The sequence below is a fragment of the Haliotis cracherodii genome, unplaced genomic scaffold (assembly GCF_022045235.1).
Source record: "Haliotis cracherodii isolate W230 unplaced genomic scaffold, xgHalCrac1.p SCAF_17, whole genome shotgun sequence".
NCBI classification, from domain to species: domain Eukaryota; kingdom Metazoa; phylum Mollusca; class Gastropoda; order Lepetellida; family Haliotidae; genus Haliotis; species Haliotis cracherodii.
In genome coordinates, this window is record NW_027266272.1 from 20,524,575 (window position 1) to 20,550,560 (window position 25,986).

The 25,986-nt window shown below is 39.6% G+C and overlaps 1 protein-coding gene across 2 annotated transcripts in view; it reads right to left on the reverse strand.

The window, feature by feature from the left end:
- Positions 1 to 25,986, reverse strand: part of LOC139464512 (parathyroid hormone/parathyroid hormone-related peptide receptor-like) — a 98,408-nt gene that overhangs the window by 34,385 nt on the left and 38,037 nt on the right. For both annotated transcript variants that reach the window (XM_071246039.1, XM_071246040.1), the window contains exon 2: positions 456 to 558. In XM_071246039.1, the coding sequence (XP_071102140.1) occupies positions 456 to 558 (103 nt within the window). The remainder of the gene's footprint in view (positions 1 to 455; positions 559 to 25,986) is intronic.

The following is a 25,986-nucleotide window of genomic DNA, read 5'->3' on the forward strand; positions in this document are numbered from 1 at the left end:
TGTAGGTGTATTTAGACCAGTTGGTGACATTAATTGTCTTATTTACACTATGTACATGTACATTAAACACATGCAGGTGTACTGCAACTATGTAGTGCCATTACGTAGGTGTAGGTGTATTTAGACCAGTTGGTGACATTAATTGTCTTATTTACACTATGTACATGTACATTAAACACATGCAGGTGTACTGCAACTATGTAGTGCCATTACGTAGGTGTAGGTGTATTTAGACCAGTTGGTGACATTAATTGTCTTATTTACACTATGTACATGTACATTAAACACATGCAGGTGTACTGCAACTATGTAGTGACATTACGTAGGTGTAGGTGTATTTAGACCAGTTGGTGACATTAATTGTCTTATTTACACTATGTACATGTACATTAAACACATGCAGGTGTTTTAAAACAGGTGTATTGAAACTGCCGTGACATTAACTATGTACTGACCCTGGCTGGTTGTATTGAGGACGCGAACCATCTTCCTGTAACAGCGGACCTTGGCTCGCAATAGAAGCTTCCTCTGTTCCGTCTTCGACATGACCGACACCACCTGCAACAATACCACGATGACTTGTAACAAATTTCACGTGACTTAGTATTTCGTTTTTGTCTCCATCGAACCATGAAACCATGCACAATATGTCCAGACCCAATTCAAAATGCATGTTAGAAATCTGAAAGGAACCATCACATTATCAGCTCGCTAATACATCATCACCAGAGTTCAAACCACGACGTTGTACTTAACAAATCTAATCCCTTAAAATAGGCAAATAACATATACATGTATCGAAGCAAAATAGCCAATTTCTGTTGTGCGCAAATTCTAAAAGAAGAAGTCGAAGAAATAAAAAACAACAACATCAGTTGGCAAGGACAAATATACTAAATGAGGGTTATAATAGAAAAAAAAACACGTCATAATTATATTTATACACCGATCGAATCAGAAATTTATACCTATAACCTTATAGTCGACAGGTACTGTGAAATATCCACTGATAGGTATCTGAATCCTCCCTCTGTTATCTACAGAAAGCACGAGTGACCCAGTCGTCTAATTCTCCATTATAAGTTCTCTTATGCGTCTCTAAGGCATACCATGATCCAACATGTTATGATCGTGGGTTCGAATCCCATATTCAGCATTCAGGGTGTCGTCTACCTGCATCACATCGGGCTCAACTCTCACATTAAATTGATACGTGACATATAGTAGACATGTAGACGTGTTTGCTTTTAGGTGAAGACTTGATTTGCCTTTGCGTGTGTTTATGACTGGTGCCAGGCGGGAAAGGACACATGTCGCTCACCTTTTCGAGATCACCTTGAATCATCACAATTTGATAATGATTCGTTAACACATGCTCATGATATAGCCGGAATCGTACAATGGGTTCTGCTTTCAGCAGACATTTCGTATGATCGTGGATATGCTCTTTGTCGCTTTCATTTACAGAAATACTGTAAGTTCAAAGCAGCTGTAACCCAACTCGTTTACTGTCAGATACGTCGCAAGCACACACACCACACTCACATGCTCTGTCTTGTCCATCCACTCCCATGCGAATCAGCCCAATTAACAGAACAAGAACAATCTGTCTCTGAACGATTACTGAACACAACGACCGCCATGGCATACCATGAAGCCAGACAACCGGGTCGTCATGACGCGAGGCCGACCACTGTCTCTAGAGTTGGCAATGACACCGGCATGTCCCATCAGAAGCCACTGACATCTTGTTAACCTCTGTACACTGCTGTAGGTGTGTTTAAGTTGATGTGCTACTTTCAACACTAAATAATGCAGTCATGGCTGGTATGTTCGTCTGTGTTCGAGAGATTGATAGGCTTGCTGACAGACAGGTGTCTTTGATTCAGTACAAGAACATACTTGAACTACACTTATCTCCAAGGCCAAACGATAACTGCCTCTCAAACTGGTTTTCTTTGAGTACTTGTAGATATAGTCATAATAATTATTTATTATTAATGAGCAAAATGTTATAATATTCAAGGATATTATTCGTATAGTCAATCAAAAAAATCATTTTGAGATACTACATAAACTGCATTTGGAACTGTCATATGTTCGTAATTGATTGGAAGGCTGTTTAACATTGAACGGGTCAGCGATACCTGTTATTGCAGAATGGGTAGAATATTGGTTCAGTTGTATCTCACGCCGTGAATACAATAATTATTATTGCAACTGATTCTGTATTTGAGTAAAATACAAAATTAGGCCAGTAGTTTTAATTGAAAAGATGGGTTTTTTTTCATCTGTAGCCGAAAAATTTCGAGCCTCCATACAAAGTCCCCTCCCCACCCCACCCCAGATAATCAAATAGCGCAAGGCAGTGTAACATGTATAATTGCAGTCTTTCAACCTACGTGGTCAGGAGATCGAATCCCGATCTTCTGCGGGATATTGAAGGATACGTGGGTGTGTTCGTTCTTCAACCAACCAAATAAACACGTGTACCCTCCGGCAACACATCATCACCATGGTGATAACTGATTCCACAGATATGTCTGAACCAGCCTACGGGAACGTATTTGACAGGAAACGACCCATTTGGTGTTGAGTGGTCAGCTTATGGTGAATAATATCAGTCTTGAACCCACTGACCACTCGCTTCAGGTGCAGATGGGGACACAGAAGGTTAAGTACATATAATAAATTATACGTTCATAGGCTTTTTTTTAAAAGGAACCCATTATATTGTCAAGTTTACTAATCCTAGATATGAATTATGTTCATGAAATGAAAATGGATAGCAACAAGACCAAAGCCATACTAGCGAACTGATCAGACAAACAATACTTACTTTAAGACAAAAAACACTAATGAATATGAAGTCCCATTGACACACTTTGTGGAATTAGTGGACTTTTGCGTTGTATCACCGCGTTCACCGTCAACGACAACGACAACAGTGGAGGCCTTATGATGTATCATTATTGTCATGTGTGTCCCAAAAGGAATAATCCTAAGATGGATGATGATCGCAGAAAAAGCGATTTGCCATTTAACTGACGAATCGCACTTGTCTGGACGAAATACACGAGGCAACCCACTTCATTTCCATTAACCTAGACAAAGCAACGTGTCCGGGGCTGTGGACATCTACCACGGTCCGATTGCCCTTATGGGAAGTATATACCAAGGATATATACATATATAGTTCAGAAATATACGACGAGTAGGATTTGTTTATCATACAATAAAACACTTCAAGGAGAATAAACCGTGAGGTGCGCGCAGTATTATCTATCAGGTGTTGCAAGTTGTCATATACCCCATATAGTGAGGATGAATAGCATTGTGGATTAGGTGCTGGCTGTTCTTTTCAATAGCCAGCTTGGGATAAATATGTCAGCCAGCTTTGTGTCCCGTCGTGACAGGACGAGAATATCGAGAAAAGCGTTGTAAAATAACACTCATTCACTATCACCCACTTCTTATAACTGTAGAGTTGCCAGTGGTAAGACACAGGGCGGATAACTGCCTACCATTGGTTCCAAATCCACCAGCGTTCCAGAAGTCACAGAAAATAACGTTTGATCCATGTTAACTAACATTGTTCAGAACCCGTACAGGATATTGATTCATAGAAATTCTATGACTAGATTCTGCTTTCTGCTGCGATGTTGTTAGATTGGATGTTGTATTTGCTGTTCAGGGAGAAACGTTTGCTAATGGACCGTGATGAAACATGTTCTTCCTGTAAGATTGCAAGTGTCTACATGGTCCATTGACACCCGTTAACAATGTTATGAAGAGGTAATCGTAGTCGGGACTGTAGCGTGATTTGATATCTACTTCTGTTTCACGTGTGTTTGTACCATATCATGTTAAAATCAGTCATGAATATAAAGTTATGAAACACTCAGTGATGAATTTGATTTTGTCATTGTCTGATCTATCTGTTCTTGAGTTATCCAAGCTGACTAATGTGCCTGCATCAGTTTGATGTCTTTGATACGAATAGTCGAATCAATATTAGATCGTAACACAAATGGCCCAGATACGCACAATGAGGAACATCACTTTTTTTCACTTCGTTTTCTTTGATATTGATTAATCAATATTCACCACAAACACGGCATCTAAACTGTGGATGGATGTGGCCTTTCTCAGGACAGCAAACTTAACGTTGAAAGAGTGGGTTTTAATTCGCGTTGAACTGTACTTCAGTTATACACATGTAACCAGTGAAGATCCGGGATAGAATAGGTCTTCAAAAACCCATGCATGTCGTAAGAGGCGACAATGCTTGTCGTAAGAGGCGACAAACGCGATCGGGTGGTCAGGCTCACTGACTTGGTTCAAACATGTCATCGTATACCAATGTATCACTGGTCCTAACTCGATTCTTTACAGATCACCGTCATAAAGCTTGAAGTTTGCTGAGTGCGGCGTTAAACAACAAACAAACACATAACGTACATGTAACTGTAGGTTAGCTTTGGCTAGAAGCAAGCCGAAGTGGCTCAGATTATAGAGGGGAAACCCATAAGTACGGGTGCTGACAAAGCAAAGATATGGTCATCGAAACCTGACACAACCAAACAGGTAGCGATTGTTCAAACAACATTGCACGTATCCCCCACTGAACAATATCCCCACCCCGCTCTCAACACACAAGCACACAGCTCACTTAACGTACAGATAGGTTAAGTTCATACACCATTATCACTTAACCTACGACATCAGTGTGTTATGTGTTATGAGCATATACTCGTATGCAACACTAACGACTAAACACAAAGCTGGTGGTACGTTTCAAACCACTCGTAAGCTTTGTCTGGTCGCCTTGTTTGTCTGATCTGTGTCGCTTGCTTCCACAGCATGATCGTACCTCGCTCCCGTTGACACTGGATGAGCCTATTTAATAATAATATTGCACATAATTCCAGACCACTCAGGGGCATGCTCAAAGCGCTATTATTACCCCGGTCACTGGATCAGTGTGCACTCAACAACCATTCTCAGCTCCCTGGGGAGTAGACACCCCAAGCTGCCTGTAAGGCGCTAGAAGATTAACAACCCCATTGACAGTTCATCCTACCGGGTACCCATTCACTGCTTGGTGAACACAGTCACTTGACCAAGGAGACACCACAAGTGTTACATGTGCTTCAGTGAGGGGCGGACCGAAGCACTAGAAACTCTCAGGAGCCAAGCTACCGAAACGCGGCCACCCGACCGACGTTTCTTGTGTTCACCTGATTTGTGACCGGTGCGTTGTGCATAGGACCACGTGCCACCACCAATTTCTTGCGAGTAAACATCCTCTTAGTGACGTCATATTGGTGACTTTGGGGATTTGGGTGGTAGATTGCCTTGTAGATGTTTATGGCAGAACTGGTAGACAGGGAGAACCCACTAATACATTTACATGCACGCTGCAGACAGGCGTTCCGCTAGAATAATGTGCTAAAGCTGAGTGTTCTTGCGTCTGGAGCTTTTGAGACAAGTCAGGAGGTGGAATGCAATGATAGATCCTTTGTTTAATTTGTCTGCTTAGTTTAATTACAGGGTCACATGAGACTATTGAAACAGTCTTGGCAGGTGTAATCTATATGTATAATATCTATGTTCTTTGTGGAATCAGTCTAAGACAGTAAAGGCGGAGTATGCGTGATAACCTTTGTGAGGGTTACGATAATAACCTGAAGCAGACAATTCGGTCTGCGACTGCTCAGATTGTTTCTACAAGCAGTTTCTGATTCCCCCAGTCGTGTTATTGCTCAGATTGTTTCTACAAGCAGTTTGATTCCCTCAGTCGTGTTATTGCTCAGATTGTTTCTACAAGCAGTTTCTGATTCCCTCAGTCGTGTTATTGCTCAGATTGTTTCTACAAGCAGTTTCTGATTCCCTTAGTCGTGTTATTGCTCAGATTGTTTCTACAAGCAGTTTCTGATTCCCTCAGTCGTGTTATTGCTCAGATTGTTCCTACAAGCAGTTTCTGATTCCCTCAGTCGTGTTATTGCTCAGATTGTTCCTACAAGCAGTTTCTGATTCCCTCAGTCGTGTTATTGCTCAGATTGTTTCTACAAGCAGTTTCTGATTCCCTCAGTCGTGTTATTGCTCAGATTGTTTCTACAAGCAGTTTCTGATTCCCTTAGTCGTGTTATTGCTCAGATTGTTTCTACAAGCAGTTTCTGATTCCCTCAGTCGTGTTATTGCTCAGATTGTTTCTACAAGCAGTTTCTGATTCCCTTAGTCGTGTTATTGCTCAGATTGTTTCTACAAGCAGTTTCTGATTCCCTCAGTCGTGTTATTGTTGAAGCAGGTTTCCTTAGACCAAAAAGAGATTGCATTAAGAATGATCACACACTTTAATATGGAACTTCAGTATCCTAGCAACGAGATGACTATTTTATATGATCATATAGTTGTAACCGATCAGGATGAACTGGCTTTTACGTTTGTTAGGTTTTACTCATGACATCAACAGGAAGTGTATTGCATTTAAATGACTGCTTTTCGTGTTGAGAGGCGCGTCAAGAAACATGTCAACGTAAAGCGTGATTATAAAGACACGTGTATGTGAAGGGAAAAGTATAAAGAAAATTTAGAATGATGACACCGGGTGTTTGTGAAACATGTTAACTTACAGAGAAATGAATAAGAAAGTTTAAAGTGATGACACCATGTGTTGTGAGACACTTTAATGTGAAGAGAAAATGATTATGAAGCTTACAATGACACCAGGTGTTTGTGAAACACGTAAACGTAAAGTGAACATTACAACGAAAGTTACCAATGATGACACAATGTGTTCATGAAACATGTCAAGGTGTCACTATGTTCTGTTTGTGTCATGATCACATTTTTGCAATATGTTTGATATGAATAACGTTATAATATTTGGATGGGTGGTATTTACGTAATTACACCAACATCGTGTCAGTGCGATGGAAGACATCACTCAGGCCTGCTACAGCAAGTAAGATGTTTCTGGGGGCACTGCAACATGCACTCGGCAGCACTGACATGTTTTTATTGGCATGTGGTGCGTTAACACGATTCTAAGCTAAACATGAAACACACCCTCTTGCACAGTCTCAATTGACTTGAGGAAAAAGGTTGATTACTATTACAACAACATGTGTTCACGACATAGAGTAGATTAAAAAGTATTCATTCCCTAACGATTCAGGGCTATTGGTGCATACGATTTGGGGACAGTAAAAATCGGAACGACAACTGTGAGCAACCAGGAGATAAGGTACCCTATGGGTGAAACATCACATTTTGACTTTTCATTATATTTTAAAACTACAGTATCTTCGGAACACAACAATTCACAAGCTTCAATTCATATTTATAACAGAGATACGTGACATCACACATATCGCTCTTCACTGAAGTTGACGTCAAACGTCTTTTTGACGTCATAACACAATTGTATCTATTAATTCATCACTCTCATCTTCTGATAAGCAAGAAAAACAACTTCCCATATTTGTTAAAGGTACATTTTTCATAGCAAAGTGAAAGCAAAAATATCAATTACACAAACAATGGTACTGAAACTGAGAATGTGAGATGTATTAGGACACATGTGAGATGTATTAGGGCGCATGTGAGATGTATTAGGACGCATGTGAGATGTATTAGGACGCATGTGAGATGTATTAGGACGCATGTGAGATGTATTAGGACGCATGTGAGATGTATTAGGACGCATGTTAGATGTATTAGGACACATGTGAGATGTATTAGGACGCATGTGAGATGTATTAGGACACATGTGAGATGTATTAGGACGCATGTGAGATGTATTAGGACACATGTGAGATGTATTAGGACGCATGTGAGATGTATTAGGACGCATGTGAGATGTATTAGGACGCATGTCAGATGTATTAGGACGCATGTTGTTGGTTTGAAATGAAAATCACAACAGCAAAAACATCAGGTACTTCTATCGCTAATATAATACCAGTGGATTCAGTCACATGCACACGTGCATGCCTGTGGCTATATAAGAGCATAAATTTCCCCTGACCACCCACTTATATTTCAGTGACTGACTTAATGTCCTCATAAAATCAGTTTAAAGGAAACTAACACTAATTCAATATTGGAATGAGATTTGAAATATGTTTAAGCAATACAGTTCTCCAACAGAAACCAGGTTGCAGATGTCTTCGAAGTCACATCAAGGAAAATAAATCTGATATCTCTGTGATGATTCTGACTGACCGGAACCAGAAACGAGCCTCTCCAGTCTAACTGAGACGTATCGAAGACGGCGAACATACGAGGTTGTGTACGATCTTGTGCGACTTGTGAACACATCACAGCCACAACACAACACAACGTTGGCCCAATTCCATATCGCTATGATGTGCTTCTATTGTGTAACGTTGTTTCCCCCCCGCTATGTCAACACAACTCTCATTTCAATTAGCTGCTTCCCTTTATCAAATTGTCCAGCCCGAATCTCTAAACATTCCAAACATTTGATTCAGCAGCTGGAGACTCTCACATTTCCGCAGTCCACATCAGTTAGATTATATTTTTGTCTAAACGTACCAGGACCGGTCGGATTGTTGTAACAGGACTGCTAACAAATGTTTTACAACACCGTTGAAGCAATTTATAAATAACTGGACTGTGTATTTATAGTAATGCGTAATGCTGGTATTTCCCCTGCAGGTTAGATGATGCTCATCGTGAATGCTAATAAGGACAGAATCTATAACATGATACCTTCATACGGGCACGCCAGTCTCCTGATCTTGTTGATGCTTCAATCATCATGTAATAATTCCTACCTGAAGATATCAATGTATCATTATCACATGCCCTTTTTAGGAAGTCTTGGCGGCTGTGTTAGATGGATGACTGTGTGCTGGCGATTAGGAGCCTCACTCTGAGTGTGTGGGTTCGAATCTCGGATGGGGGTCCACACAAAAATGTACGAGAATTTGTACTTTACTTAGAAAGTGTAATCCCAAATATTTGACGACGTTTTAAAGGCATTGTGTATTCAAAACTCGGTATTATTTCTTTTGCCCTCAGTTTGTCTTCCCCTGGAGATGATGCAATACACGGTTCGTGGATCACACCTCCTAACATCACTCTATCTCACACATGCGTCGATATTCTTTTCCCTAAGTATCTTGAACGAGGCACAACCATCAACCTGCAAGCCTCGTCAATGTCTGTGAGTAAATAGAGGAAGATTTACAGCCGCGTGGAGAAGGAAGCATTCAAGGATATCTACAGCTGGCCCAGTTATCATCAGATGCATGCGGAGAGATCGTTCACCCAGCTCTTGTTGGTAAACTAGATCACTATCACTACGCACCTGTTCTGTGTTGGTATTTCATATGGCATCGATAATTCAGGAATGTGTTTATCGTCTCTTCTTACGAATATTAACCAATCTTATAAAGCATGGAGTTCACATGAGATAGAACCATCAAGTGGTTAGACGCACTGTAAATTAGATGTATTGTTACTTGTACAGATTGTAAATGAATATATGTTGCATTCGCAATACTGCAACCCGCTTTCAAAATATAATTTGCCTTTCAAGCATAAACCAATAAACATTTCAATTCTTTAATGAATACAACAAACAGGAATTCCTTGCAATCAATGTTTAGTCATAACGATCAATGATCAATCACGACTTCAATACTTCATTCAGCAATAAGCGTCATTCATTCATCCAAAGATCGATAGCGTTTCGACACAATATTCCCAATATAACACAGTTTGACAGTCCGTCCCCTACACTCCATCGCTATTTACATATAAAGAGACGTTTAACTCAACCTTCTGTTGATTGACTTGTACATGCTGAAAGTGGCCACAGCTTTATCCGAGGACCTTCCATGAACCAAGAAGAAAGCCATCTGTCGGATCTGATAGCTCGATTAAGATCTGTCTCATTCACGAGTCAGTGCCTTTGCGAGGAGTTAAGCTAGTGCAGCGAAACATGTATCAAACACTCCATATTGTTAGGGAGTCGGGGAATGATGGGATATCAGCTGAGGATGTGGATGAGGATCAAGGAACGTATCCCTTTCCTTTTATCTGACAGACAAACATCGTAACGAGGGTTGCACTTTCAGGACGTGAATGACATGTGAAAGTCCATATCGATGATCCCCCACATATTACAATGTCAGCCCCCTCCTTTCCAGTTACCTGCATCACGCCTTTCACTGTTTCTCCGTCGTACAAAAGGAATTGAGAATCCAGATACCGTTCAAGTTTTACTCAATATTATCTAAACGTAGCAAAAACCAATGTCCTTGTAATGCAATACGTGCACCATATGGTCCAGTCTGTTTTGTTAACTGAACATATGATATGCCTTTGCATGTGTTTGTGACGGGTACCACTGGTGGGGCAGGATACGCTCACCTTTTCGCCAACACCTGGTGTATTCACTATTTGATAGGGATTCATAAACACATGCTTAAGATATAATCGGAATCAGACGATTTCTTATGATTATGGAAATGGTTTCTTTTGCTTATATTTGATAATCATAGCAACAATATATTAACGGTTACCTATCTAACAGGACAATAGACAACACCCATGACAGGATACATTGTTCGTGATGAGAGAGCCGGGTTAAATAAGTGAAGCAGTATTGCTTTACTGCTGCCCAATAGTTGTGTCTATTCAGCCTCCGTGCTCAGACATATCTCCCGCTGAAGTCTAAAGGTTGCTAACTGATCCTACAGTTCTACATTTTTCGATACCGCATGTTGTATGGGCGGAGCCATATCCGTTACCCTAAATTCCACTGTCAAGATTCCCCAAGTGCATCAAAAGATCTTTACGCAATTCAACTATAATTCCATAAATCCATTTTAGTCTTCTCTTGACAAACAAAGGCACCCTGGGACCACTTCTAACCCGGAACCCCACCGAGAGACAGAAAATGTAAGAGAGGATTATAAGAAACACATTTCATGATGTACAAACTTCTGATTGATACTGTGTTTTGGCATACCTCTCACTTTCCTGCTGCATACCACAGTGTGCGTGTAGCAATTTAAATGCAGTTGTTTACATCGTAACGGAAACGGATACACCGGTCTTTGAACAGTAATGATCGCAAGAGGTTTCGATTTCAGAACAACTGAAGCAACTGGAGAAATGTTTTTCTTGTATTTCTCTTTTTACAACGAACCCCATGTCACTTTTCCTATTTTTGTTTTCAGCAGATTCCTGTCATTTACCCGCAACAAGTAATTGAATTCGGTAGCCTGCGCATGGAGGTGACGGGTGAGACAGTAATCTCATCCAGATGCTAATGCAAACTTAGGACATGCTACATACTTAAAAATGTAATAAATTAGAACCCTAACTCAGTCACTGTAAAATAATATCGAGTGCACTTTTCTAAACTAAGATTAAGTAAGCACACATTAGACATAGAACTTTGAAGAAATACTACATCAAAGGCTATGCTCTACATGTTCAACCATTGATGATGAAAAACACTACCTACTTCACAGTACCAAACACGCTCAAGAAAGAACTATACGCTTTGGAAAATTATCTACACAAGATAGAAATGTCCACAATCATGAAAAATAATGAAAATAATGAAGGCATCAACATGAACTGCATTTGTGTCCATTTCTATAACTTCTGTATGTAGGTATCATAATGTTTTGTCATTAAAAAATATTGCATCTGTTCCGTAATGGAAAGCTTTCTGCAATAGATATTATCTGATCTTGGTGATGTGTTTGGTAGATGCTTTGAAGGAGTAAAGTAGACATATAACATCAAGGCCAGAGAACAACCAGAATTATCCACCGAAACAGATTCCACTGTGGGAAAGAAGAGAAATAGGGGTGAAAATTATATGAATGGATCACTGAAACTCAGTGATGACACCAGATGTTGGCCAAAGGGTGAGGATGTCCTGCTTCACCGCTAGTACCCGCCAGTACCCGCCAGCTTAAATACATACTTGTCGAAACCAACGAAAACCAACGGTGCTGACAGACAAACGATCATTATCGTAAATGTGGTATTCGCGCCCACAAGCTGTAGGTCCTGACAAGGAAAGGGAACGACCAGTCATGGACTTTTCGTGTCGTAGTTGGGTAATGCTGATTTGAACATTTTCTATTTCGGGCGAACTATATCGGAAGCAGTTTCATATTCGTACAAATTGGGTAATTACGGCTCGGGCCATTACCTAGTTTATCTGGTTTGTAGTGAGTCAAGAACTCATTATATCGGATTCACCTGACACCAACTTAAAAACAACAGGCGCTCCGCCTATCACTGTATCACAACACATGGCTTATCTTCATGCAGTCTAATGTACATGAAAGACACCCCGTCTATCCTTAATAGGCCACGTTACACTTTTACATGTGCATTTATAGCGCATGACACACTTACATAATGTTGGTACACTGTACGACTAAGGGTTACTTAGGTTTGTATGTTAGTAATAGGCTTAAATGCTCTTGATGAGATTGCTCTGCAGGCGAAAAGGGTAGGGATAACTATCCTGAGAGGTACATGTATACATTCGCTACAACCTTTTTCACCAGATTTCTACCTCCAAATTGTCATATGCTTGCAAACGGTTTTGAGTTTAAAATAATCTGCATCAAATAATGCTGTATTGGGCGAGTGTGGCAGATGCCCTACTCGTGTATATGCTTTGACCAGATGTGTGAAATATTGGCTGAACATACTAAAGATGCCAGACTTCCGTTTACCAAGAAAGTGCTACGTTTTGTGGTGCCTTTATGATGAACATTGTCGGGTCAACTTGGTTTCGGAGATGTATGGATCAATGTTCCATATGTATAGAAAAGTCTTTCTTAATGTGTTTCAACAACGTTTAAAAGACAACTTTCAGCAGTCTGGCATAGCAAACTTCTTGCAAGTTCAAAAATATCTTAATATGTTTGTTTTCAAACTTGTGTCAAATGTGAACCTTATCTGTCATTCTTAAATTCGCAAAATAGGAAAACAACCCTCTCGAGATTCAGACTTAGTTTTCATACTGTGGAAATTGAGAATGGACGGCATTATAAATTTCCAAGAAATTTAAGACAATGCAAACTTTGTAAATTAGACAGTGTTGAAACCGAGTACCACTTCCGGCTTATTTGTCCATCGTATGTCAAGTTACGGCAACTATATCTCAAAGCAAAGTTCTGTTGTCACATCGCTATATAAGTGCAACAATCCTGGACGCGAGACTAAGCCCCATTTCACTTCAACCTAATATATATGACTGAGAACTAAACATTGTTCTTTCAACAGTTACATGTTTGGGACTTGGGACAACATAAGATGCATTGGTACTGATACAAAGTCTCAAGCAGGCTCATTTTAGATGTTTTCACAACTCGCTTGATTTAATCTATTTTTATTTGACGATGAGCTGATTTGTACATGCATCACACGCATTTGGAAAGAAATCACCTTGGGTCAGGGTCTTGCTCCTACTTAGATTGTCATTTAAAGTTAATTTAATTAAATCTACCTGTTTCACTCATTTTATCCATATCTGTGTATATGACTATGCCAGATGTCCATAGTTTGCATGTGTAAGAAGTTAAAAGTCTAGTTATCAACCACTTGAAAATGTAGGGCAATGTTTTACTAATATTTCAAACTTTTCCATAACTTTAAAATTTGTCTACCCTAGCTCTTCTTTCAGAAAACTAATCAACTATATAGCATAGTTCCTGTGTACTGCAAGCATCGCCATATATCTCTGCTAAAAGCAGAGTCCACAGTACGATTCCCACTATATCATAAGCATGTGTTTAGGAATCACTGTCAAATAGTGATGATACCAGGGACGCTCGGGTAAGAAGTAAAAATTCATCAATAGGGAGATCTTGTTAAAATACTATCGCTTCAAGTTACAACGCATCTTGCACTTTTACCGTCAGTTTATTGCTGCTGCAACTGAGCCTGTGCCAAATCATTCACATGCACAACTTAATTTTTTTCGCGATCAAGTTAATTTAGCAAACCAAAATGTCAAACAAGTAATGAAATATTGCTATACTTGCGTGAGCCAGGGAAATTGTGTAATCTCTGACAAGTAAAACGTGGACATTAAAGGAACAAATTAGGAGACGGGTTAGAGTGTTAATGGCAGATGTTGATGGCGGCAAAGTTAACTACGATGTTGAGGTAATCACACAGTTTAAGTGGCCCTTGTGGGAATGTGAGTATCTCAGTCACATTGCACTCTGTAGGTTGGGAAGATGGTGCCTCTGTGACGAGACATGCGTTACATGCATATTCATATTTATTTCGGTATTTACAAGAACATGGCACATGCGGAACTCTGGTTTGACCCTCCATTTAGAAGAATTTACTGCCCCTATGGGTGTAGGAAATGATATTAAGGTCCATGTTATTTTCAGGGAATTTACATTTTTATGTCACGATTGACTTCAATGACCGGAGAACCGTTCGTCAACATTAAGCACTGACAGTGAAGGGAAAACGCAGGAATACTGACGGCGTCTATCAATTTCTTTAATGTAGTGTGTTGGATTTTATTTGTTTAATTCATTTTCGTATGTATATCAGAAATGACATGTACAGATCAATTCTTAACAAGGTGCTGTAAACATTTCATAACGTACATTTTTCGTCGCGGAAATGATGATTAAAACACTTCCTGTGGCACGAAATCATGTACATCTTGCGGGGATTCCTCAGAATTGGACTCCATTATCCTATGATTGTCGTTGAAGTTGATTAATATGGATCGGTGAACTTGCCGATAGCGAAGGCATCGTGCACATCTTCTCCAACAGCGAAACCGCATACTACTGCTGCATGTTCTTGATTTCGTTTCACATGTGTGCAGTTACTAATTTGAACAGTAACAAACTAATAAACGTACAGTAATTAGACAACAAACATGCAGTGCATCACATATGGTACGAGTGAGTAAGTGAGTGAGTAAGGTTTTACGCCGTTATTAGCAATATTCCAGCAATATTACGACTGGGGGACATTTGATTGGCTTCACACATTGTACCCAAGTGGGGAATCGAACTCAGGTCTTCCCCGTGACAAGCGAATGCATTAACCACTAGGCTACCCCATCGCCCAGATATTGTACTATGATTCTCAAGTAGTAGTAGTAGTAGTAGTAACCATTGTAGTACTAATCATAGTAGTAGTAGTAGTAGTAGTAGTAGTAGTAGTAGTGGTAGTAGTAGTAGTAGTAGTAGTAACCACTGTAGTAGTAGTGCCAGCCAGGTGCTGACTTGTCATCAATTCTGTCCATCTATCCTTGACTCCCAAACTTTATAATTAATCGAGAAAACCTTGTGACACAACAGCCGTTTGATCTATCAGGTATGACAGCATTTGAAACTTCTGTTGTTGTATCCTTGTGACGCAGTGACCGATATGTGTTTCTCCATGCAGCTGAAGTCTTATTAAACCAATGTCGCGACAGACGAAACATCCATACGATTCTTATCAGTGATTCGTCTATATCAGTAGGTATTGGTTTACCATCATTTAGTGACTTCTGAGGTTATCAGAACATGGGGAAGTGTCTGGGATACTCACCGGAGTCATTGTATGGCGGATACCTTCCCTCTGGGACACACAGTCTGCACAAGCAATAAACAGTCCGAGGGTCCAAAAGCTGACATCGAATACCTTCCATGCTCCCAGTGCCTTCATCTAAGTGTTTTAAGATCACCAATCTGATCCGTGTGGTCCAAGCCAGTCGCGTTGTGATTAGGGCCGATACATGTGATTGAGTCGATCAAACAGTACTTCATTGATCATGTATGATTTCTATGGAAATGTGTACGGATCAACGATCGGAACTGCCGCAGGAACAGTACATAATCGATTTATACACTCCGTGAGCTCGAATCAGTGCTGCTTATGCAATGGGAGTGTTGGTAAAAGACTTCAGATACATTACAGAACCTGCAAAACGCATTTAGCTAACTAAAAATGTAGGTATATGTCTGCTGAATCGTTGAGAGAAAGCTGTGTACATGTAAGTGGATTGTTTGCTGATAGATGTCTGGCTCCGTATCATTGTTTTGACTGGCTGTTTTCTAACGCCACACAGTGTACATGTTCCATATGCATAAAGACGGCCTGTAAATAATCAATGATCAACGATCCAGTGATTGATGTTGTGAGCATCAATCCACGCCGTAGGGCGACGTTGACACGCTGTCAACCAAGTCGGACCATCCAATCCATGTGGTCGCCCCTAACGACCGTATATGACTTCATGGAAATAGAGTATGGATTTAGAAGAGTTTGTAAAAATCTTCTTTGTAACCACGATACAATTATTCGGGGACTTAATAGAGAAGATACCTCAGTGAAGATTATCGCGATTAACAGACATTTAGAACTGGACGTTAGGGGAATTGAAGCAGAAGTATAAAACGATTGAGAGATACAAGTACAAACCAGTATATCGACTTAATATCTGACACCAGAAATAGGCTTAACACATTGCACCCACATCGGGAATCGAACCCGGGTCTTCGGCGTGAAGAGCGAACGCTTTAACCACTAGGCTACCCGACCGCCCGTGTGTAAATAATAACATCATGTAGTACATAGTTAATAAGAGAAACAATCTATTACACAATCTAATGTATCGTAAAACAACTTTTGCAGCATCGTTAAATACAACATAGGATGAACCGTTTTACCCTTCTGTAATCCGATTATATCGATGCCAATGTACCAAGAAAAGTCATTTCTGACGACTCGTTTGAATATGGAACTGAACGTACGTTACGTTTTCAACAACGACCCCAGGATATGTCCCATAAATTATCTGAGATGTTTCAAAGCTCTCCAGTAAAGAAACAGTTTCTGAATTTATTTCGACACTGCATCCCTGAGATTTCACACTGATACTTGCAACTGCTGATCTGTTTAGGCCTAGTTTAGTAGCAAGCATAGAAAATGGGAAGGCAGTAAGTAGTCATTACCTGAGAGTAAAGAGCTTTCCCAGAAATCGATGCAAGGGCCGTTCCAGCTGTGTAATACATCTTACATGGGTTTAAATAGACAACCTCAGATAAACCTGTTGATAACTGTTTCAAACCTGAATTCCTTCAGTAGACGGGAGAGATAATGCACACATAGTCATAGACGATGAGGAGTAAAAACACTTTCTTATAAAACAGATTTTCATGCGCCGTTGATCGTTTGACAGATTATCCTTGATTAGAAAACATGTTTGTTTGTCGATACGAAAAAAATTGTCATTCTGGGAAATCTAACATATTAACGGTAGAAACCACAAAACAAAATGCAATAAATGACGCTTGTATTCAAACATTATGGATCAGTTGTGCGCTACTTTGAATAGACAATCACAGTGGTATTGATTGAAATGGTTCATACAGACATCAATCAATTTCAGTTCAAGAGTAACATGTATATTTCAGCGCTATTTTGACACTTATTGAGCGATATGAGGTTATTGACGTTATACCTGAGGCTTATGTTCCACTTCTTCGCGATGATGCCAACCAGAGCAGAAATTCCGATTCATATGCATAAAGAAACAGATCAGCAAGAAGGGGAGTACAATTGGTGCCCAATGGGGATGCATACATCTTGCTTAAACGTCTTACCCCGAAATTTCACAGATGTTATCAAAGGGGAAGTTCAGCATATAGTTTTCACGGTTTGTCGGGTAGCCTAGTGGTTAAAGCGTTCTCTCATTATGCCAAACCCGGGTTCGATTCCCGACATGGGTACAATGTGTGAAGTCCATTTCTGGTGTCACTCACTCACAAATAGTTTTCTCAGTAAACTTCAAATGGCATGTGCTCTTACATTGTCCTGAACTTTTAAATAGAGAGATGTAATTACATCTATGGTTACCTAGTTTAGTGACACAGGCCTCATGGATCTCGGAATGCGGATTGTGGAACAGTGGCGTACAAAGTTGACATATCAAATATTTTGACAGAACTGATGTTAGTTCTTTTCTGAGATTTCAAAACTTCAAGCAATTCCTTTGCGTGTTTGACAATCGACGACCGTTGCTGCTAATTCCCCTACATAAACAAATGTGTGGCGGTGCAAGTCATTGAAGTATTAACGCAACACAAGGTTTGTAACATGAACTTTACCAAGCCCCAGTCCATCTCTCAATACACAACAGCTTGGACAGGGCAGGACAGGCTCGTCATATAGTGGGTAACTGGAATGAACAATATTCGACTCGATCAACTGACTGTAAAACCCATACCACCCTCCAAACGCTGAAACCATCTTCTTCAAATGTTCGAGCCTGACCCGCTCGTCACATGTTCTGATACAACATTTAGATTCGTTACAAAACATATCATATCCTGAAGTGTCGTGATCGGCAAAATACCTATAACTACTGACCGGTTATTCGTCCTTTATGGATTCCCTTCCTGATTTATATTGTCTGTCTTTTATGTTTACTGTATCCTGTCACTGTCAATACTTAGTAAACAGGCAATCACAGCTTGAAACTATAACAACGTAGGCGTCATGTTAAATGTTGTATTTGTCATTGTGTTCTAAGGTTTTAAGGATGCACGTTTACACCATAACAATACTTTCTGTGAATGTAACGATACTCCTTCCACGGTTGTATTGAGGTCGCTAGACCTTGCAATGTATATCTCTCTCTGCACGATTTATGTGATGCTTTGGAATCCAGTAAAAAGGGATGGACATGTCTTCAGGTTTTAGAGGCAAGCAAAAAGTTGATATTACTGGTGCGTTGGTTTAGGAGATTTCATCCTCGGTTAACATATTGATCTTATATGTGGCATTATTTGATATGACACTTGTCTCAAGTTCTTTGATCAAACAAGCTCCTGTTCATCCTCCCGCCATACATCATTACACAGGCTAGATGTTCAGGTCTTCCTTTCACAGGAGCAATCATACTCACACACAAGTCGAACAACAGCCACATTGTCCTCCGGCCATAACTGTGATGTTGTAAACTAATTAATTAAGTCAACAGACATCCGATGTCCGTCCGTGTATAGCATGCCTTGTCCTGTTCTGATCAGTTGTCAAGACTTACAGCTAGGATGTTCCTTGATTGAAGTTGAGGCCTGCGTAAGTGAAATTCTGTGACCTGTCATCTAGATTAGAGGACAGGTTTAGGAGAGAGAGTTCATTTATATGAACAGTTAATTGCCTCTTTTTACTATATCCAGAAATTCTAGAGGCCGTTACGCTACCTCCACTTAAGACAAGCAAAGTAGAAATAACTTGCTGCAATCTATGTGTACTTTTATATGCAACTATACTGGAAACCTGACTATGTATAAACTGCCTGGTGAAAGAAAGTATTCACTTAAAAACTGAATTTGACCAAGACATAACAAAAATTATCAAAATGTTCTTAGGCTAAAATGACCCAGTTCTTAAATCATTGCCACGAGCTCATCAACAACATCGGAAATCTCTCCTGTCACGTTTATCGTGTCGACTATTTTGACGTCCTGATATTATTTTAATCTGGTTATTGTAACCACACGACAAAATCTGTTGCCGAGGAGCAACATGAGCATACAATACGCTCATGTCACTTCTCCTTTTGAGGAACTATTTTATTCCGCAGTACATCTGGTTGTTGTATGGCTGTCAGCGTTAACGGCAAGTCACGTGTATTAAATGAAAGTGTGTCTACATCCTTCAAGGCACAGTTTGGCCCTCACTCCATGAAGGTTCATACTCAAATGAAATCACACAAAGTGAAAGTGTGTCTACATCCTTCAATGCACAGTTCTTACTCCAATAAACTCACACTAAGTGACAGCCAATTCTTTACAAATATTTTGATAAACTTGAATCAATCGGTGCACATGTCATAATTATGTCAACACTGGACAGAAAACTTATTTTCCTCTGACACATACCTAATTACAAATAACATAAACAGAGTCTGTCATGAGGACTAATATTTGTGATTACATGGGAGTATCTGCACTTGGCATTACACGGCTTCTCATTATTTCATGATGAATATTTCATTATAACTACTTGGTGAAGTAAGTACAGGAAGCTTTGTGATGTAACTTTGGAGAAGACGAAGAAGATTCGCAATTACGTCTAAACACAACACATCTTATCGTCGGTCAGCTTCTGCTTACAGTATCCTAATGAAATGGCATTGGTTTACAATCAGTACATTGTATAGGTTGGTGATCATCTGATAATGAGCAGGACACTCGATGGTAGACGATTATGGTCACCGATGTGTTTATAATTAGCCATGCCATAACATTAATTATACCACCCACTCTTCCTCGTAACTTTTGTAGACAGGATGAAGTAGCACAGAGAGAGGGATTCAAGTATTTGACTCTCGACAGGGAACATGTGTTTCTCTGTCAAGCCTTGTGTTACATGGAGCTTTATACTGATGAGACAGCAACCACGAGTATTATGAGCGGTTGTTGATACTTCTGTCTCAGGACGGGCGTGACGAATGATGGGTGTGTAGAGATTAGTACATCTCGCATTCCAACGCATGTTTAGTCGGGTAGTGATAGGTAGATGTCATCCACAACAACAATCTCTACTTCATTAATCATATTGGGGGCATGGCTGGCCCAGTTGTCTAAGGACCGCAATTCTCAGAACCCCCGTTTGCCTTGATTATGTTTCTAGGTTTGTCAGTGTTTACATTGATATACATGTATACCAACACCGACTATACATTTGTCTAACTTCTAACTTTTCTAACTTTGTCAGCCCAATACCCGTGCTCGTGGGATTCACGAAAAATGTACACGTCTAATATAAGTCCTGCACCATTTCGTCGTTATATATCTAAAATACAATTCAAAGTGGCACTAAACCCAACACGCTCTTATTAATATCTTCGAAATGGTATAATCGCCTTCAGGTGTTTAGTGTAGTGGGTTTAGTGTTTCCTCATCACGCTGATGACTGGGGTTGGGTTCCCATTGTGGTACAATGTGCGAATCCAATTACATTGCTGGGATATTGTTAAACTCGGAGTAAAATCCATTCCCACTCACTATGAGCAGTCCTAGTATACACCTGGTTCCAATCGTCATCCCAATATAATTGAATAATGAATTTTCACCTAACGCTGGAGCTTTTTAGTTCAAAATTTGTAAGGCGATATGACGTGATTGAATCTCAGGAAATTCAATGGGATAAATCATATGATAAATTTGATTATGCAGCGAAAAGGTTACGCGCTTAATTCCTCATGACGAAAAACACCAACACCGAGCGAATATCGAAAACAGCTTTAAGGAAATACAGTGATTGGCGTATTTTTGTATTATAGATTACATGCTCTTTGTAACCAAGCACGTCTTGGTTGAGTCCCAGCGAGTATCAACCAGTTACGTGATATCCCTTTCCGGTAGAACATTATATCAACTTTTGTCAATCATGCCGGGTGTCGTTACGAGAGTACTTTGAAATAGCACCTACATTCATTATAAGACGATGGGAGAAATGTCCCTGGCAACAACTCAGCGCATGAAATACCGTTATTACCATTCAATGTAGTTAGTTTTCGAACTTTGTATGGTTAATCCTGTTTGCTTGCGCATACTGAGAGGTTGAATATTGCTGAAAGCCACAAACGAAATGTCCGACAGAAGGACAGGCCAGGGCCTACGTACATCCTGCATTCAGTGTAAGGAAAGTATTGAAGATGAATGTCATGTATTACTTGATTGCCCTGTGTACGATGACTTGCGTGAAAGTTTATACGAAAAGCTGAGTTTTAGCTATCCCAACTTTCAATACGGATAAACTTATTGTACTTTTTAAATATTATGTATATTTTACAGCCAAAACCTGCTTTTTAATTCTCCAACGAAGAAAAAATATTTGATATGGCTAGTTACGGGTAGTATATTTTCATACCCCTTTTACACCAATATATTTATGCTGTACATACTGTGTTACATTTTAAGTCTCTCGTAACCCTTAACGGGTGGCTAACTTTTATGTCCTTTCATATGTATTTATATAATTATTTCTGTGAGGTGAGACTCAAATAAACAGTCTGTCTGTCTGCATTCATGAATGGAGATTACTTGATGTAGACAAACTTCAGAAAAAGTTGTGCAAGCGTTAGAGAAGGTCAAGCAATATTATATGTTAGATGTAGGCTACATTTGTACACAAGGAATCCCACTCAGTGTTTACATTGATATACATGTATACCAATCACGAGTATGAAACTGTTTGACAAAACAACTGTCGTCATACAAACTGATAGTGATACTTTACCCGCATGTACTCTACATGCGATTATCTTTGTCTTTGTGTCGCGTGCAATACAACGGCCAGTTGGCAGAGACTGGTGTATTGCACTTGTGTCAAAGGTATAGGCATTATTAAAGTTATTAACTGAGACGCTGGTTTATTAGAAACTACAGACATGTTGACCCTGGTCAGCCTTGTGCGTTCCAAACGTAAACTTAAAAAAAACTCGGTAAGAATCAATTATAAGTTGTCAGCACATTTAATCACAATTGATAAGTTCATCAGAACTTTAGTCAAATGGAATCCATACTGGAATACTGGAATCCAAAGTGGAGAGATAAAAAAAGACACAATAGTTAATGGAGAAAAAGTCATTGTAAAATATCAATCAATTATTTTTTATTATATGAAATTTTATTGACTTGATTCTCTTTCAGGCCGCCCTCATCACCTCTCTGAGCTCCTTGTGCGTCATATCGTCAAATTCGCTCAAGCGAAAATAATCTTCTCTCGGCTCCACTCCACGAACTCAAAACATTTGGCTATAGAAGGTTCTTTCACATTATACCAGCTCAGTGGAACTCCGTCCTTCTAGAGCTGAAGCTACATGTGTGTGCCAGTCTTGAACACTTTAGAGCTGACCTCAAAACCTGCCTGTTTCAAGCCGCTATAGCAGTGTTAAAACCAAGTTTCTTTTGTGTTTTTTTCATAGTGCATGGTTATACATTTATTAATCTCAATATTTATCCATGTAGCGCTGTACAATAACAGCCATTCTGTCCTGGATTAAGCGAAATATAAATGTACATTATTATTGTCATCATTATCACTTCGCTTATATGTTTATATAACTGCATAATAGTATTTGCAACCTTGTACTCTATCGAAACGACAGAAGAAATTAAACTTATTTCAACATGCTGTGTCTAATCCAACTTTCAGGTTACCATGATAATTAGATCCATGTTTATTCACCTACAACAGAAACGCGAATGGTATACTTTTGTTATTATATGAAGAATTACTCATATTCAAGAGATATTAGATTGGTTCGATGCACACACGAACATACTGGTATGTTGTGTGAACCGAGGCTCATGAACGCATCACATGTGACGTCATAGATCCATGACTCGAAATGCACCTTTTGTTTTGTGCAGTATTAATTTCATGATAAGAATAAAACTATGTGGTAACTCTTGACTGATTGTTAGTTTTGTCGTTAAGTGGTACACTTGGAAACATCTCTTCTCAACGTACACGCTTCTCTATATATGTTTCTATGATTTGCGTTTCTTTTGGCGGTGGGTATATATGACTTTTTCGTGTACACCTCTCTGTAGGTAGTTCCTGTATAGATCCCGGGGTAGAATTGATCCCCAATAGCCCATGTTTGTTTCGAGAGATTACTAAAGTGGATCAGGTTGTTTGTCTTTCTCGTATAACTTTCAGTGGTCCATTCATATAATTTCATATCTGTTTGCCCTTTACGCCAAATGGAATCAGTTTTAGCGGGTAATCTAGATTGGTTACTCTCTTGCATTGGCAATTTATATTTAGCCCATTGCATGCAATCGAACTCCGATGACATTTTCACTGGTTTTTTGACAGACCGTCTTCATGCAGATGGAACATTGGGTGGGCATGGGGGAGCGGCCAGTTGAATATCAAACACTTCTTGTGTATTCGACTTCGTACAATTGGTAAAGGCTACTGAGGTTGGGTTGCAACTCGGGGACTTGAGTCAAACTTTATTCTGTTAATTGAACCATGGCCAGGACCAACTTGGGATAGTTTCAAATCATCCATAAGCTAGTGAATGATAAGCTTATGTCAGAATGAAGAATTTTAACACTACAAAAGGTTTGCTTTGGGGAAATAACGCTTCCCCTTTCATGCATGAAAGACAGGAATAACTGAAATGTCGACGTTTGTCGCTGAATGCACTCTGATATAACTAACTTTGACCTTCAGCTTAAAAACCAAATTAATACATGATGAAGAGAATCTTCAAAGGGAGACAATCATGAAGCAGCTATTCCGTGATTGTTTTTGTCATCGGTTAATTTCCGTGGATTTACTGCGAAAATACCACGAATAGAAAGTTTAACCATAAATGTAACTGTAAATGTTTTCAATGTCTGTAGCAAGTGCCAAGAATCAGGCTTATCATGTAAATCATGGCATGAAGTGAACTGGCAGTCTCTTAGAGTAGGTGATCAAATACGACATTTCTGCTGCCTGACTGAAATAAACGATGTACTTAAGATCAAACAGGACGGGTTTTACGTATCCCTTTTCACAATTTTATTCCGCAAGCACGACAATGTGCTTAAAAACGTTTTTAATACTTCAACATAAATTCTGAGTACTGAGGAGAAAGCTCACTTCCTATTGTGTATTTTATATGAATTTACTTGTTGGTAAGAATGGAAAATTAATCATGGCCTTTCTATAAAAAAAAGTCGAGTGTTGCCGTCCTTTTTCACAGTAGGATTCTGGCTAGAGTTAGACTGTAATTCTATAGAGGCCATTGTAATGGGCGGTGTCATGTGCCTCAATCTCGCAATGTGGCTATATATGAGGATTTGACTATCCAGTGTGGTCGTGTAAAGTAATGCTGGGCTGACTTCAAGATGGGATTTGTCAGCGTTCAGCGAATTAAATAAACGTGGTAAACGTCTGAGATCTGCATCACTTCGGGCTGGTCTCCTACAACAGGCTGACAAGCCATGATATAACTGGAATATCATTAAAAGCGGCGATAAACCCAACTCACTCACTCACTATAAGTGTTTGGTTAAATCCACGTTCAGGTGTATACTTTTTGTGACCTGCAATGTATATACTCTACATTTATCACTGACTTCAGACATTACTAACAAAAGTAACAAGTATTGCTTGAGTTTTACCTCTGAAAAGGATACTTTATCAAGTTCAATATCGTGTCAAAGGCAGAACATATTACACAATATTACCAATTAATCATCCTATTTGCATTTGTCGCATCCATTTCCAGGAAACTATATTTGACGTTGGAGGCCAAGTTACATAAAGGTAAGGTCACTTGTACACTTGGGTGATCATTGTTACATCTTTTACCTTCAATTAAACAGTACCGTTGTTCATAAAACACCTCCTTGAGGTAATATTTACTATGGATATATGTCTTACATACTGTCCTACATTTTGGCTGATACTATAATGAAGTACAAATACTAGATCACGTATTCATGTATTGATCAAAGCCATTGCACAAGAGACAGGTTTTGAACATTTAGAGTGCTTGCTTTGATATTATTTTGTCTTCTGAAGATATGTTGGTATTTATCAAAGATGTAAGTAAGTAAGTGTCATAATAGTCGTACAATATTGCTGGTCGTGGCTTCGAATGCCAGATTATGACACTTGGTCTGACAGCATTTTACACTGTACTGATGCTGTGTCCGCACAGGCCCCGTTCACAAAGTGACCTGTGATAACACATGGAGGTTACGGTCACCTAAACGCTAAGATCCCTTGAGACGCCGGGCACTAGGCTTCCCTCCCACCTTAAGCTGATAAACTGTTCACACATGTGTTATACCCCGGTTACAGACCCATCCTCAATAGTGAGTGAGTATTGTTTAACGCCGCTTTAAGCAATATTCCAGCAATATCACGGCGGAGGACACCAGAAATGGGCTTCACACATTGTACCCATGTCGGGAATCGAAC